At 34.0% G+C, this 17,446-nt stretch overlaps 1 protein-coding gene across 1 annotated transcript in view; it reads left to right on the top strand.

Moving 5' to 3' along the window:
* The first annotated feature begins 751 nt into the window (after positions 1–751).
* Positions 752–17,446, top strand: part of LOC125062441 (titin-like) — a 60,986-nt gene continuing 44,291 nt past the window's right edge. The window contains exons 1-11 of the mRNA XM_047668376.1: positions 752–4,943; positions 5,449–6,357; positions 6,749–6,798; positions 7,253–7,338; positions 7,412–7,632; positions 8,679–8,753; positions 8,860–8,964; positions 9,259–10,265; positions 10,336–10,396; positions 10,487–10,519; positions 11,027–16,867. Coding sequence (XP_047524332.1) covers positions 878–4,943; positions 5,449–6,357; positions 6,749–6,798; positions 7,253–7,338; positions 7,412–7,632; positions 8,679–8,753; positions 8,860–8,964; positions 9,259–10,265; positions 10,336–10,396; positions 10,487–10,519; positions 11,027–16,867 — 12,454 coding nt within the window. The 5' untranslated portion in view covers positions 752–877. The remainder of the gene's footprint in view (positions 4,944–5,448; positions 6,358–6,748; positions 6,799–7,252; positions 7,339–7,411; positions 7,633–8,678; positions 8,754–8,859; positions 8,965–9,258; positions 10,266–10,335; positions 10,397–10,486; positions 10,520–11,026; positions 16,868–17,446) is intronic.

Raw genomic sequence — 17,446 nt, forward strand, 5'->3', positions numbered from 1 at the left:
AAAAGATACAGATATACAAAAATGTTCAAACATTTACGAAACTACAATATCTATAAAGATAAATACATTACATTACTTAGTAGTAAATCCTAATCCGGCTGTATTGTGTGATGGTGGTATGTACGTGGGTGTGCTCATGATGCAGGTTATTTAACGCTATGGACATTCTTTATACTCTATTTAAGTAGGTTCCGCGATAGCTTAAGTAAAGTCTTAAATAGTGGCCGTTGTATGTCTGGGCTGCGCGATACAAAACTTATAAATGTAATCTTATACAATTTAGATTAAAAAAAAGAACATCATTAGTATATTGAATAATTGCAAGGCTTACTATTGGTAACATAACGAGTTTAAGTAAGCATTTGGTTAATGACGTGGTGAATGAAACGAAGTCCACTAGTTACAACACAAATAACTTTTTCAAAAAATATAATATGGTTGTCATAGATATGACTTGGTTATAGGTGAAACACACCACCACCAATGACCGACACCAAGGTCTGACGAGAGCTTTTTAAAAGTTCAACCCTGTACGCTATTTACTCATAGGGATACCTTCTACACTAAATTTAGACATGTTATTCTATTTAAAAATTTACAAAATCGTGTATTGCCTCAAGTTTACTTATGTACCTGATATGTTTTATTACTTACCATACTACATCTCAGATTAATAAGCTGGGCGGTTATTTGTAATTTTAATATGCATATTATATACTATAATAATATTTAAAATTACTTTACAGAATCGAGCAAGTCTAATACAACGACCGCATACCAAAATGGCGTCGAAGCCCAGAAAGAAACTATACAAGATACAGAAACATCATTAAATCGTGTGTTGCACTTTACCTCTGAAGATAGTAATATTTTGAAAATGACAAATGTTCAAGACATTCATTCAACAAAAAGAGCAAGTGTACCATGGCGCACAAAAGAAAATAGTTTAGAAGTAAAACACTGGAGAAAATTAAGACCAGAAGAAAAGGCTACAAAGATTACAAGTTCTCTGGAGGATTCAAATATTCTTCATCTTGATCGCGATGTCTCTACTTCTGAAAGTAAAAGTTTGCATAAACAAAGAATTGAAAGAAAACATGACAAAGATATTTACTCTAAAGAAGAACCCATACCTTGGATAAAAGAAGCAATACAATTAAAACCTACAAAGGTTGAAAAGATCCCAAATCGTAAAGAAAAATTGGAGGAAGTAACTTTAAAACCGTTGAATAAAACATTTAACCAAGTAGAAACATTGTTAATTGATGAAAGTTTGACGTCTGAAGAAGAAACAGTAGTTTTAAAAATAGCAAATGAAATATCAATTACTGATAGGCAGAAGGACGAACAAGATCAACAAATAGAAGATTTAAAACCAGATTCGATACAAAAAGTATTAAAAACGGATAAGGAGGAAGATAAGCCGCAGAAGGTATCATGGAGGACAGGAAAACGGAAACCGAAAGAAGAACAAAAAGTAGAAGAGGTGGTCCTTAAACCGGTTCAAAAACCAAAGCCTACTGAGAAAGAAGAAAAACCGGAGGAAGTACAGCTAAAACCATTCAAGAAGGAAAAGCCTTTTGACGAAGACAAACCGGAAGAGGTGTCATGGAGTACAGGTACAAGGAAATCAAAGGAAGAACAACCAGTGGAAGAAGTGGTTCTTAAACCAGTTCCAAGACAAAAACAGCCTGACGAAGATAAAACTGAAGAAGTAAAGCTGAAACCAGTAAAGAAAATAAAGCCTATTGAGGAAGACAAACCGGAAGAGGTGTCATGGAGGACAGGTAAAAGGAAACCAAAGGAAGAACAAACAGTGGAAGAAGTGATTCTTAAACCAGTTCCAAGACAAAAACAACCTGACGAAGATAAACCTGAAGAAGTACAGCTGAAACCAGTGAAGAAAGAAAAGCCTATCGAGGAAGACAAAACAGAGGAGGTGTCCCTGAAAACAGGAAAAAGAAAACCGAAAGAAGAACAACCAGTAGAAGAGGTGGTCCTTAAACCGGTTCCAAAACAAAAGCCTACTGAGAAGGAAGAAATACCTGAGGAGGTACAGCTGAAACCAGTAAAGAAAATAAAGCCTATTGAGGAAGACAAACCGGAAGAGGTGTCATGGAGGACAGGTAAAAAGAAACCAAAGGAAGAACAACCAGTGGAAGAAGTGGTACTTAAACCAGTTTCAAGACAAAAACAACCTGACGAAGATAAACCTGAAAAAGTACAGCTGAAACCAGTGAAGAAAGAAAAGCCTATCGAGGAAGACAAACCAGAGGAGGTGTCACTGAAAACAGGAAAAAGAAAACCGAAAGAAGAACAACCAGTGGACGAGGTGGTCCTTAAACCGGTTCCAAAACAAAAGCCTACTGAGGAGGACGAAAAACCTGAGGAGGTACAGCTAAAACCAGTTAAGAAAGAAAAGCCTATTGAGGAAGACAAACCAGAAGAGGTGTCATGGAGGACAGGTAAAAGGAAACCAAAGGAAGAACAACCAGTGGAAGAAGTGGTCCTTAAACCAGTTCCAAAACAAAAGCCTACTGAGAAGGAAGAAAAATCTGAGGAGGTACTGCTAAAACCAGTAAAGAAAGAAAAGCCTATTGAGGAAGACAAACCGGAAGAGGTGTCATGGAGGACAGGTAAAAGGAAACCAAAGGAAGAACAACCAGTGGAAGAAGTGGTCCTTAAACCTGTTCCAAGACAAAAACAGCCTGACGAATATAAACCTGAAGAAGTACAGCTGAAACCAGTGAAGAAAGAAAAGCCTATTGAGGATGACAAACCGAAAGAGGTGTCATGGAGGACAGGTAAACGGAAACCAAAGGAAGAACAACCAGTGGAAGAAGTGGTTCTCAAACCAGTTCCAAGACAAAAACAACCTGACGAAGATAAACCTGAAGAAGTACAGCTGAAACCAGTGAAGAAAGAAAAGCCTATCGAGGAAGACAAACCAGAGGAGGTGTCACTGAAAACAGGAAAAAGGAAACCGAAAGAAGAACAACCAGCGGAAGAGGTGGTCCTTAAACCGGTTCCAAAACAAAAGCCTACTGAGGAGGACGAAAAACCTGAGGAGGTACAGCTAAAACCAGTGAAGAAAGAAAAGCATATCGAGGAAGAAAAACCAGAAGAGGTGTCCCTGAAAACAGGAAAAAGAAAACCGAAAGAAGAACAACCAGTGGAAGAAGTGGTACTTAAACCGGTTCCAAAACAAAAGCCTACTGAGAAGGAAGAAAAACCTGAGGAGGTACAGCTAAAACAAGTAAAGAAAGAAAAGCCTATTGAGGAAGACAAACCAGAAGAGGTGTCATGGAGGACAGGTAAAAGGAAACCAAAGGAAGAACAACCAGTGGAAGAAGTTGTCCTTAAACCAGTTCAAAAACAAAAGCCTACTGAGAAGGAAGAAAAACCTGAGGAGGTACAGCTAAAACCAGTAAAGAAAGAAAAGCCTATTGAAGAAGACAAACCGGAAGAGGTGTCATGGAGGACAGGTAAAAGGAAACCAAAGGAAGAACAACCAGTGGAAGAAGTGGTTCTTAAACCAGTTCCAAGACAAAAACAACGTGACGAAGATAAACCTGAAGAAGTACAGCTGAAACCCGTGAAGAAAGAAAAGCCTATCGAGGAAGACAAACCACAGGAGGTGTCCCTGAAAACAGGAAAAAGAAAACCGAAAGAAGAACAACCAGTGGAAGAAGTGGTCCTTAAACCGGTTCCAAAACAAAAGCCTACTGAGGAGGACGAAAAACCTGAGGAGGTACAGCTAAAACCAGTGAAGAAAGAAAAGCCTATTGAGGAAGACAAACCGGAAGAGGTGTCATGGAGGACAGGTAAAAGGAAACCAAAGGAAGAACAACCAGTGGAAGAAGTGGTTCTTAAACCAGTTCCAAGACAAAAACAACCTGACGAAGATAAACCTGAAGAAGTACAGCTGAAACCAGTGAAGAAAGAAAAGCCTATCGAGGAAGACAAACCACAGGAGGTGTCCCTGAAAACAGGAAAAAGAAAACCGAAAGAAGAACAACCAGTGGAAGAAGTGGTCCTTAAACCGATTCCAAAACAAAAGCCTACTGAGGAGGACGAAAAACCTGAGGAGGTACAGCTAAAACCAGTGAAGAAAGAAAAGCATATCGAGGAAGAAAAACCAGAAGAGGTGTCCCTGAAAACAGGAAAAAGAAAACCGAAAGAAGAACAACCAGTGGAAGAGGTGGTACTTAAACCGGTTCCAAAACAAAAGCCTACTGAGAAGGAAGAAAAACCTGAGGAGGTACAGCTAAAACCAGTAAAGAAAGAAAAGCCTATTGAGGAAGACAGACAGGTAGAGGTGTCATGGAGGACAGGTAAAAGGAAACCAAAGGAAGAACAACCAGTGGAAGAAGTGGTTCTTAAACCAGTTCCAAGACAAAAACAACCTGACGAAGATAAACCTGAAGAAGTACAGCTGAAACCCGTGAAGAAAGAAAAGCCTATCGAGGAAGACAAACCAGAGGAGGTGTCTCGGCAAACAGGAAAAAGAAAACCGAAAGAAGAACAACCAGTGGAAGAAGTGGTCCTTAAACCCGTTCCAAAACAAAAGCCAACTGAGAAGGACGAAAAACCTGAAGAGATACAGCTACAACCAGTAAAGAAAGAAAAGCCTGTTGAGGAAGACAAACCAAAAGAGGTGTCATGGAGGACAGGTAAAAGGAAACCAAAGGAAGAACAACCAGTTGAAGAAGTGGTCCTTAAACCAGTTCCAAGACAAAAACAACCTCACGAAGATAAACCTGAAGAAGTACAGCTGAAACCAGTGAAGAAAGAAAAGCCTATCGATGAAGAAGATAAACCAGAGAAATCAGACCAAAAATCAGTTAAAAAAGAAAAGACTGAAGAAGTTACGATAAAGGAAGTGGAAAAATCTGTCGAAACAATGGCCCTTAAAACAATTTCCAAAGAAGATATTCTTGAAGGTAGGATAGTATTCATTTTCTTTCAAAATTATATATAATGAGAATAAGAAACGATAACTTTAACATTCAGTTACTGATGAAAACTAAAACTTTCACAAAAAAGTCTGTTAAAAATTACATAACAGTTTATTTTATCAACTATCGCATTATATAATTCTTAATAAAGACATATGTAATTACAAAATATATAAATATAACAACTGGATGAAGAGTTGGTGTTTGTTATATATATATATATATATATATATATATTTCTGTGGCTATTTTTTACGCAAACAACGTCCCGGGTAGTAATTATTTTATTTTAATATCTTGTAGTATTATTTTAACACACAACACATATTTCTCCTGTCTCTATAATATATAACTTTTATAACCGAAACTGTTATCGCCATAGGTAATATACGGTGCCAATAAGCAATTTTCTAGTTAAATAATAAATTAGAATCAGCAAAATTAATATTTTTGACTGCGAATTGAGGAGTTATCACGATCCTTTTTACAGAAACTGGGCCCATAATAATTCAACCTATTAAAGCTGCTATTGTCAAAGAAAATGATACTTTTGAGTTCATCGTCATGTTTAAGCCGAATATCGTTAATAAAATCTCATGGTCATTTAATAATAAGATAATCAAAAATGATGAGGAATTTAAAATTTTAACTGAACCTGGAAAATCAATTTTGATTGTGCAAACTGCAAACAAAACGAAGATTGGTAAATACGAAGTCCTTATAGAAAATAAGGATATGGTGGTTAAAAGTGCGTCTACTCTTAAGTTGAAGAAAGTTTCCGATACTGAAAATATAACACCACCTGTATTTACAAGACCTCTACAACCCAAACATGTTGCATTGGGTGACATAATTCTCTTAGAAACTGAAGTAATTTCAAATCCTTGTGCATCTTTTCAATGGTTTTTGGGGAATAAAGAAGTCATTAGTTACGTTAAAGAAAGTAAAATTAAAAACATGTATATAACTAGCAATGACAATATCTCTTGTCTTTGCATTGAAGATTCTACAAGAGATGTACCTGATATTATTACATGTAGAGCTGAAAATTTTGCTGGATCTGTTTCTTGTTCAGCACAAATAAACGTTGTGGATGAAAATGTTAAAGCTTCTGGAGTCGGACCTAAATTTTTAACAAATTTGAGCCCAACAACAGTCATGGACGGTGAACCAATTTTATTAAAATGTGTAGTAATTGGACAACCCTGGCCAAAAATTGACTGGTATCACAACGGGAAGCTTCTTGAAGTTGCGAGAGACGTCACTATTGGTAGACAAGAATCAGGGTTATGCCAATTATTTATTAAGGAAGCATTTCCAGAAATGACCGGAAATTATGAATGTGTAGCAACCAATAAATTTGGACAGTGTATTAGTAACTGTATAGTGAATGTAGAAGGTAGATTTAAGCCCAACTTTATGAAATACGCATGTTAAATGCATCTATATTAATAAGCTATAATTGCATGTATATGCCAGGAACAACAGGCAATTCGTAGTGTATCGTAACATTAGTATAACTTTTTTCAATTTATCTGATTTCGATTAAGTCGATTATTAATCACACGCGTAGTAAAAACCTAGTTAAATTGGTTGTTGAGCACCTGTTTGCAGTTTACACAAAACCACACGTAACACTTCAATGAAGCTTTTCTTAAAATAGCTTTAATAAAATTTTGCTGTCAATAAGCAGCTACAGCTTTTAAAATGTAATGAATCGCACATGTAAAATTTCAATAAAATAATCCTGGTGTAAATTTTTGGTTTTAAGTTATTTTATATAATTTCAGCATATGAATATGTACCAAGTGCATCTGAAGAGGATATATTAAGTGATGAGGTAAGCCATCTATATACTATCTACTATATAAAAATAAGTCGGGTTTTCCTTCCTGACGCAATAACTCCAGAACGCACGAACCGATTTCCACGGTTTTGCATTCGTTGGAAAGGTCTCGGGCTCCGTGAGGTTTATAGCAGAAAATTCAGGAAAAATTTCAACAGAAAAGCGGGATCACCAAACTAAATGTTACATAAAACGTAGCCATCTGGTGGCGAAACGGAATCCGCCGAGTTTGCTAGTATTGTATGAAAAAGTCGTTCAAGCTTTCTTGGAAGACTATACTATTGAAATTATCGATTTTATTCCTCACCCGTCTAGATAAAACAACTTCGTATCACAACAAGAATAATTACAAAACACCCGAAAATTGAATAAATAATCATAAATAAAAAATGTAATTTGCTTAAATCTAATTCATTTTTCTCCAAATATTTTTATACTTTCTTTCTAGAAAACCAGCGACCTTGAAGAATTTGCTCCTAAAATTGTGAAGGCACTTCCCGCGGTCGTGAAAACCAATGAAGGAGAATTAACTAGGTATATTTCATTCAATACTGCGTTTATACAATTAAAATTAATTTTAAGATAGTATAACTAGTGATCATTTTAGGCTTGAAGCTAAGGCTATTGGTATTCCAAAGCCTCAAATAAGGTGGTTAAAGCAAGGTGTAGAAATAAAAGAATCACAAGAATATCAAATCGAAGAATTGGACGATGGCACTTCTATTCTTATAATACCGGAAGTTTATCAAGACGATATGGGTGAAATCACATTTGAGGCATACAATCCACTTGGTGTATCTTCAACAGTAGCTGCATTATCTGTTGAAAGTGAGTTCTGTACTTATTTATATACATTTAATTATACGTATGCAGGGACAGCATTAATTCTCTGCCTGCCTTTTGGTACTCCGACCACCGGTCTCAAGGTCGCCAAAAATTTCGAAGAGTTGAGTGTTGAAATATTTATTATTTAAGTGGGTGTGCAAACTCTTTGTGTGCACATAAATTCTGCCTGCGTTTTTTTCAGACGCGTACACAAAACTGCACGCTTGGACTAGACCTTGATTATTTGGTTGTTAAGTTATTGGAAACTATGATAGTCCATTTAGTATTCATTGAAATCAAATGATGAGATGAAATATATTTTTTGTTGTTGCCCTAAATATACCGTTTAAATAAGTTTTTCATTATTATATTTCATTGTACTAATTTATCTTATTACTTTTCAGCACTTGTCATCAAAATCCGATTTCCATTCCTTTCCCATTTTTATAAAACTTCTACAAGTGACCACTTGCCCACACTAAAATATAAATTATTAGCTGAAATTATGTTATTCAACTTCTGATGCATAGAACTGTACCTGACTCATTATTATGTACAACACAGTTTTTATAAATTAATTAAACGTAGATTTACGATCTTCATAAGTGATAATTTGTTAATCGTTTATTAAAACTTAAACATAACAATAAAATATACAGTATTTATATTTTTCTTAACCTACATAGTAAAAATAAAATAATTAAAAATTAATAAAAAGACATTTAAAAAGTTTGGTCCCTGTGGCAGTTTAACGCTGACAGCATTTCTTCGCTATATTGCAATACTTATTCGTTGAGCGAGGAAAGTACCAGCTCTTGGGTCACCGGTACTATCTACCAGGTCCCAACTTAGATTTAATTGTTGAAACCAAATTGTCAAACATCTCATGTCTGTTCAATTGATTTTTTATTGAAGTTTATCCACCCAACAACATGTATGCACAAAATGGGACTAATGCAGTAGAAATTTAATTGAAAATTGATGTATTTTCCCTATATGACATAAAAAATTAATACTAATAATGACAGTGCACATCTATATATTTTTAGGTCTTGTTGGAACCAAAGCATATAGAAAGCCTGAATGGGTTTCTCATATGGAAGAATTACAAGAGGCTTTAAAAGGTAGGTTTTCTTCTTGTAATATGAACATACCACAGATGTTACATACATACATCTTCGCGAGTATATCTTTTGAATGTTGAAATATCAATAATTTAATTGTTTGTAGCAACACAGGCGGTCCCGTATTTCGTGCGTAACTTAATATCAGAACGGGTTCTAGATGGAGAAACGGTAACTTTTGAGGCCGTTTACAGTGGAAACCCAAAACCCGGTTAGTTCCTTTTTTAGAAAATATAAAGCTTCTGATGAATTTGTTGTTTAACTATTACCTACTTATAACTTGTTAATATATTTAGTTATGTTAATATAAATCTATCATTTGCGTCAAAACCTAATGAAATTGATATTTGCATAAAACATTTTTTTTCTGTCCTGAAATTCCACATAATAAATCTTATGATAAACTAAACTTGTTTTACTCATTTGAAGTCATAGATAAATAAGTAATAATTCCATAAAATTTATCATATATATATTTATTTCGTTTTTTATTGTCTAATTCCAGAAATCATTTGGTACAAAGACAACAAAGTCATTAAAAGTAACAACTATTTCCAAATTGAAACTAAGGATAATATAACAATTTGTAAAATTAAAAAAGCATCGAAGAAGTTACAAGGCTGCTATGAGTGTAAAGCTATCAGTGATATTGGGATGGCAATAACAAAAGCTGAATTACAAATATTTGAAGCAGAAGAAACGTTCGAGAAGGTTGAAAAGAAAAGAGTGAAATCTTTGAAACAAGACGTTGTTGACGAAAAAACTGCTTTAACGTCTTCAGAAGATGCTTCAATAGCGATAGTAGAAACTACGTTAGACGTATTAGGAACAGCGCAACCTCTCATAAAAGCTTCTGAAAAACGAAAACCGAACGTTTTGGTTAATGAAATGACCTCTGTAGAAACAGTAGACATGGCTTCTTTTAAGAAAACTGATCAAAAATATACAATGTCAACCGCAGAGTTGGAGAATATTGAACCGATTATCACACCCAACCAGTATTTGGTCTCTTCGCAGCAAGAAACCAATGAAATGGTTCAAACTTTTGAAAAAATAACACATGAATTACACAAAGGTATTGCTAGAAGGGATTCCGATTCACGGATGGTTGCGGAGGTAAATGAATTATTAGAAGTAATAAATGCTAAAGAATTTGGTCCAGGGGAATCTCCTTTACGAGAATTAGCGACAATTGGGTACCTTCTTAGAAATGGTATCACCGTGGAAGAAATAGAAAATCTGTATGATTCTGAACACTTTCCGTCTTTGCGGATTCCGCAGTCACAATCTGCGCTAGTACAGTTGGTAGAGAGGCAAGGACATGGTGCCCTTATAACAGAAGTGTTAACTGAAGAAACTGCTCAAACGGAAGATATTATTGGAGCGAAGGTTGGCTTTAAAGCTTTTATGAAATTGGTGGAAATGAAACATACATCAGTTGAAGAGGTAATAGCACACCTTTACCCCGAAGATTTTACTCCTCGTGCCTGGGAAGAAAAAGGAGCGCGCGAGGTATGTTTTTTAAATGCAGTTTTTAAATGTTTTGGTAACGGACTAAAAATAATATCACAATACATTTCAGATCGTTGTTGAGTCTACACCTAAGGACGTAGCCCAAGTACATTCAACTACAATACACAAAGGTAAATTACATTGCTGATATTTCTTGGCACGTTTTTTATTACTTACTTACAACAATAATTAATTTGAGACATTATTTATTATTATTTTAGATAAGACAACAACTTTAGAGCAAAATAAAAAAGGTGCGTTATATTCTTATTTTTATTAAAGTTAACCTATGTTGTATTATGCTTATCGCAGGAAATATATTATAATAAATTAGTTTTAGGCAATAACTAAACTAGAACGTGGCTTTGCAACCATAGCCTTAAAATAATATTGAAATAACCTTAATAAATACAACGTTTATTGACAAAACCACCACTTTCATAAAAATCATATTAATGCATACAAATTTAAATCTTAATTTTTGTCGAGATTGCAGCAGCTTCTACAGTTACTAATCTGCTGTTATTTAAATATATTATGTAGATTTGGCTTTTGTGTCAGCAATTGAGCTTCGTGTCTGTGCTGTGCTTTCTTGGAAATATGATTGTGTAGTTACGCTTATCGTTTAAAGTAAGTACAAAATCTCCTTTTATTAATAATGATAACGCTATACTGTAGACAGCTTACATTAACACAACAATACAATATGGTGTTTTTTTTTAATAAAAAATATCAACTTATACTCATACTGTATTTCACAGATGAAATCAAACAAGTAAAACGCAAAAAACACACTAGACAGACTGAAATATCTGTTGAAGAGTCCACTGGAAAAACAAAAAAATCAATGAGTAAAAAGTTTTCCCGAGAAGACACCGGTGACTTGGAAGAAGAAACAGTACACAGTATGGATACTGAACTTTTTAAGTCCATTAAAACTGTACCCATTGATTTATCTGATAGTAGAATTGAAGTAGTTTCATCCAGCCAAGCATTGAACATAGTCCCAGAAGAAACAAAACAGATACAAAAAGCTACTATTAAGTTTGATACAAACCAATCGCTTATAAGTGATATGCAACATTCACAAGAACGTGAAGGACCATTGCAAATTGTTGAAAAATCAGAAATTCGTATTAAATCATCTGTTATTGAAGCTGAACCATTACAAATCAGTGAAACCAATATGCAAGACGCAGTTGAGGTATGTATCACTAATAGTGATAATAAAGAAAGTATTAAAAATACTATAATAGTACAATCAGAAAGTTTAGAAATGGCAGAAGTTATTCCAAATATATCACTTGGTAAAATTGACAAACATAAACAAAATGAGGAGAAAGCCAAAACTTCTCTTATTTTAAAAGATGCTATTAAGGTTTCCGAGCAATACGTTCCTGTAAAAGAAGACGTGTTAGAAGAACCTCAAATAAAACATACAGTTGCGGCGGTTACCGTTTCACCATTGACAGGAATAAATATAGAAGAAACCATGTCGGAATATAAAGAACATGATTTTATTTGTAAAGTTTCTGATAAGGAAATAACTCCTACACCTAATTTTAAATTGTTAAAATCTATTGAAGTAGGTGAAGTATTTGTAGAGGATAAATCTGGAAAGTACTATCCTGAACTGATTGTACCTACCGAAATGGCCAACGAAGATGTTATTGTTTCTAACGAAATCTCTACAATAATACTGAATCTTCAGGAAAAAGAAGGTTTATTCGATTCTCCCAAAGTTCCAGGTACCCAAGAAGCTAGAATTAATGTGGTATATAAAGATAGCATAGAAGTTGCGGCAAATATATTACATGAAAAAGAAGGGATAGTTCCAAAGAATGAATGGCATGCAAAAGCTCAGGTAGATGGAGATTTCCAGACCCATCAAAGTCTATGTAACTTTATGCCGGAAACTCACATCAAAGAAGCTGTACTTAGTCAAGACGAATGCACGAAAAAGAAAGCAAATATAAGTTTTAATGAACATCAGCATACATTTAACTTTGAGGCACAAATACATGAAACGGAACATAATTTAAAACAAGACAGTGCTGTTGATAAGGAGTATGCGCATATTCAGGTAGGCACATTAGATAAAAATCTAACTGAAGAAATTCAAATTCATGAACGAGAAAACAAACTACATTTAAGGGATGAAAAAACATCGGTTACAGCAAATATTGATATGAATTTAGCTGAACCAATTATTATGTCTGAAACAATTGAAATAACCTCAATGAAAGATCTTGTTCCTTCAGAAAATAAAATTAATGAAAGTGCAATTGAAACGTTGATAACGCAAAAAGAAAAAACAATTTCTTCTACTTTCATTCATGACCAAGGAGTTGAAGAGATGTATGCTTATACAAAACCTGAAAATGCGGGTGTATCCTTGTCTCCCAATACTTCTTTATCCATAAGTGAAACGGAAATTGCTGATTCAGCTGGAAAATTGCACATTAAAAGAAGCCCCGATTTATTACATGCAAATCCAACACTGACTCATAATTTGAAATCGCCATTATCTGAGATAGTCACTACAGTCAATCAAGTTAAAAGCCTTGATTATTTACAAGAAAAGCAAGATACCGCAGAAAAAAATAGAGATGTATACAATGAGCTACATATTTCACAGGCTGTAGTAGAAGAGCAAACACAAGACTTTGTTGCTATTAAAATTCCTAAGACTGAAGCTAAAAGTAGTTTAACTGAAAACGAAGGGGTATTAATAAGTGAAACAGTAGCAAATTCGGAATTCGAACCCTTTAAAGTTGATACAGTTTCAAATAAAAATGCAGTTGTAACACTAGATGTCAATCAAAAAGTGCCAATTACTTCTGAAGTAAGTGCGCGAGATATTTTAGATACCTTGACTATAATAAAACCACAAACAGAAGATGTAAATATAAAATCTAATAACTTAAAATCCCTAACGATATCTGAAAATGCACCTTTAGATAGTCAAGGCATTTTAGAGGAATATTTAAAACCAGATCAAAAGTCTATTATAGCGGACGTAATTTTAATAAATGATACTATTCAAGTAGTTGAAACTATAGGAGGTGAGAAAGAAGACGAATATAAAATTGGTGATTCCCCTAAAACTTGCATGGCTTCGACAGATATACTTAGTCATCCCGTGGCAATTTCTTTAGAGCATGAATTAACAGATTCTACTGCAACTTTCACGAGTGAAGAGACTTCGCATCCTTCATATAGAAACGCTTCACTTTATAATATATTACAGACGGAATTGTCTGTTACTGCCACTGTTTGTAATGAAAAAGAAAGTGACCTTATTAGTAAAACGCTTAATTTAACTAAAGCTATACCAAATTTGCCAGAAAATGAAGCTATTCTTATCGAGGAAAGTAATTCTGAAGTTGTACCTGAATCTTTTAATATACAGAAAACACTTACTGTCAAAGCAAATCCCGATTCTGTAATAAACGAGGCGTTAACACAACAAGAAATTTTAGTAAATACACTGGAAGGGTCATTTAGTAACGAACTTAGTAAAACAGTGAAACCTATTGTAAGTATTAATGCTTTTAAAGTGCCAGCATATGACCAAAATATAGTTATAGAAAATGAAAATGTACTTTTGAAACCACATATCCCTGATGAACATAAGGCAGCTGTATTGTTTAATCAGCATCATGAGGTTGTTACTTCTGAAATACTATCACAAACGGACAATTTAAAAGATTCTGATGATTTTCATATTCCTAAAACAAAAGCTATCGAGAAAGTAGATATATATGGAAAGATAGCTAAAACTGAAGAAATTATGATAAGTCAAACACCTGAAGAGTTCTCAAAAAGTAAATTTGTATTACAACGCCCTACTTTAACCTCTGTGTCTGCATATTCTTTACAAAACACACAAACGATAGCGGCTGATAGTGAGGTATCTATTACAAATAAAAAATTTGTTGAAAGTGTTGCAACCTCACATATTACTCAGATTGAAGCTTTGATAACTAGTTCTGCAAATATAATCGAAGAAGAAGTTAAATTCGAAGGTAAACCACCTGAACTTCTTAGTCAAGAAGCGAATGTTGGTTTTGTTCCATTATGTGGAACTGTTAATACTGAAGTAGTGTCTTCAGACATGATGGATAAGTTAACCGAAAAACTGCCAATTTCAAGTATAGCTTCCCTAAAACAAGACGAACATTGTCAATATTTACAAGGTTTGGAAGTTTTTCCAGTCCTCAAAGAAGAAGAACTTGTACTTAATAAAAATATTGTTCCACAAGATATTAAAACAAGTCTTGTAGAGTCTGCTGCAAAAGAAATTACGGAGGTAAAAACAAATGAAAAAGAAAATATAATATCAAGTAACGAAAACACTGACGTATTCAAAAAGAAAGCAATTATATCTGTGAAACCCCAACAATCTTTAATTAATGAAGAAGTAATTACCCAAGATAACAGTAAAGACCTATATGTTCCAGAAAAAACAAAAGAATGTGCTGTGCCTACACAAGACTTGCAACAAGCTGTAGAAAAGTTGGAACCCTTTATCATAGAATCAGAAAATATATACCAATCGGTTGAAACTAGTGCTAAGAAAACAAAGCCAGAAGTTGAGGAGCAAAAGTCACTAAATGTAACTGAAGCTATCTCGACAGAGTCAAGTTCTATTCTCAAGAATATTGAATTGCCACGGCAGGAAACTTGCCAACCGTTGGAATTAGTTGTCAATACCGAATTAAAAATCAATGAAACAATGCATAATGAACGGGAAGAGGTTTTATTTACTAATGAAAATTTAAAAACAAACGTTGCTAGTATTGATGTCCAGCCACATCAGAGCCTAAGAGTAAATCAGCAAATTGTAGCAGAAAAAGAAGATTCACTAAGTTTGAATCAATTGCCAGGAACCATAGTAAATACTATTACTGTAAGACCACATAAACATCTAAATATAGACATATGTGATATATCAGAGTCAGAAAAAAACATTCCTAAAATAGAGCCTGCTAAAGAAATTCAAAGTGATGTTAGTATAGAAACTTTTAAACCAATAACAGTTTCTAACATTGACACCCAAGAACAACATGAATATTTCAAAGTTACTGATTCTTCTAAGTTAAAAAATGCTGACATTAAATTAGATGTTGATGAACACCTTAATGTTACTGAAATTGTTCCTACAGAGCAAGAATCTTTTCTCAGAGAAAAAATATTGGAAAGGGGCAATCAATTGTCTTTAAACATAGAAATGTCAAAGCATGTAATAGTATCTGAAACAAAGACGATAGAAGCTGAAGATAATGATCTAAATATTATACATCAACCTCAGCAAACGGTGACGTCTACTTACGAAACATCGTCTCCAATTGAGGTTCAAGAAGTTGAAGTTAAACAATCAGAACAAAGTATGAATGCGTCAAACATAAGACACTTGGTTAAACCTAATTTAATATTGGATTGTCAACAACATGTAATAGTAAGTGATGTATGTGCCAAGGAGAAGGAACAAATTTTGAAAATTGAAACGATGCCAAGTAATGAAAATCAATCAGTAAATTTTGTTACGTCTTCTTACCTTACCAGCACACAAAATATTCCTCTAGAGGTTTCTTCCAAAATTATTTCCAAGGACTTTAATAATATTGAACATGCTAATTTGACGCACTCCTTTTCTCAAAGTATTCACGCTGAGCAACCCAATGTAATTAATTCTCTTGTAGACATTGTTACGGCGGAAGTACCTGAGAAAATTGTTGTTAAAGAAACGTTTGTGAGCTCAAATACAATACAGCAATCTGACATTATCACACAAGAAGATTTTGTAGAGTTACCAAATTATACTCAAACATGCGTTAACGCCAGACCTACTCAGGTTTTTGAAAAAAATATACCAGAAACAATATTATCACAAGTGATGGAAAATACCGAAATTTTAGGTCAAATGGCATCGGCTTCGAAAAATTTAGCCCAGTGTCTAGTAGAACCTTTAAATAATATTCTGACAGAAGAACGAACTTCTCATGAAATGCCGCAAGAAATAATTTCACAGAAATATGAAGAAACAAAAGCTGATAAGAATTACGTTGAGTTGCAATCAGTTCAAAAAACCGAAGTAATTGCATCTGAGAAGACTCTTAACTTCAATGAAACAAAAGAGGAAATAGATCAAAAGGCAGACCAGAGTAATGAATATCAAAAACACGTAGAAATTTTCAAGCCGCAACTATTGGAAACTGCAACTTCTTTGTTAACACCGAATCAACATATTCCAACAAATGCTTCTATTGACTTGGAAGCTCACACAACTTATGTCACAAAAGAAATCACATGCCAGGACGCTCCTATAAAACTAGAAGTTGATCAAAAATATTCAACGACAGCTAAAAAACAACTATTAGGAATTACTCCTTTGGAGCAAATAGAAACTTTTTGTCAAGAACATGCAAATGATATCCAAACGGAAGATACCTATCAACGAAATATCTTGGAAGCCAAGCCTTTAGAGATATCACCCATCCAGCAGATGGATGTTATAATCCACGAGAGTGAAATAAATACTGACTTTGGGAAATTGCCTCGAATGGATACAGCTTCTGTAATCATAAAGTCAGCAGAAGGTATTAGTATTTCTGAAGTTTGTGATGAAAACATTACACAAACCTTTACGAAACCTGAAAAACAACAAGGTAATGCACAACCAACAATCACTCCTATGAAACACATAAAGTGCACAGAAAACATTTTGGATAGTCAAGTTGAAGATTTGATAACTGATGAAGATATTGATCAATTAAAAACAATAACCGTGAAAACACAATCCGTATCGCCTTTAATCGTAGCAGATTATACTACATTACAAAATGAATCTAAACTACCCTTACAAACATTACCAGAAAAACATAACGCTGTTTCGGGTGTAACTGTGCTAAGTGTACTAGAAGTAAACGATGAATTTATAAATGAACAAACAATGCCTTTTGATGATACATACAAACCTCTTCTTTGTAAATCTAATGAAGCGAAAATTTACGAAAAAACAATTATCGTTTCACAACCAGATATACATTACTCGGAAGGTAAGTTTTATTTTATAATATAATTAATATATTCAAAAACCGGTAAATATATGTATATATATGTGAATTAATAATACAAGATTATAAATAAGGTTATATTTTTATATATCATCAGTCTTG

Source organism: Pieris napi, chromosome Z (assembly GCF_905475465.1).
Source record: "Pieris napi chromosome Z, ilPieNapi1.2, whole genome shotgun sequence".
NCBI lineage: Eukaryota > Metazoa > Arthropoda > Insecta > Lepidoptera > Pieridae > Pieris > Pieris napi.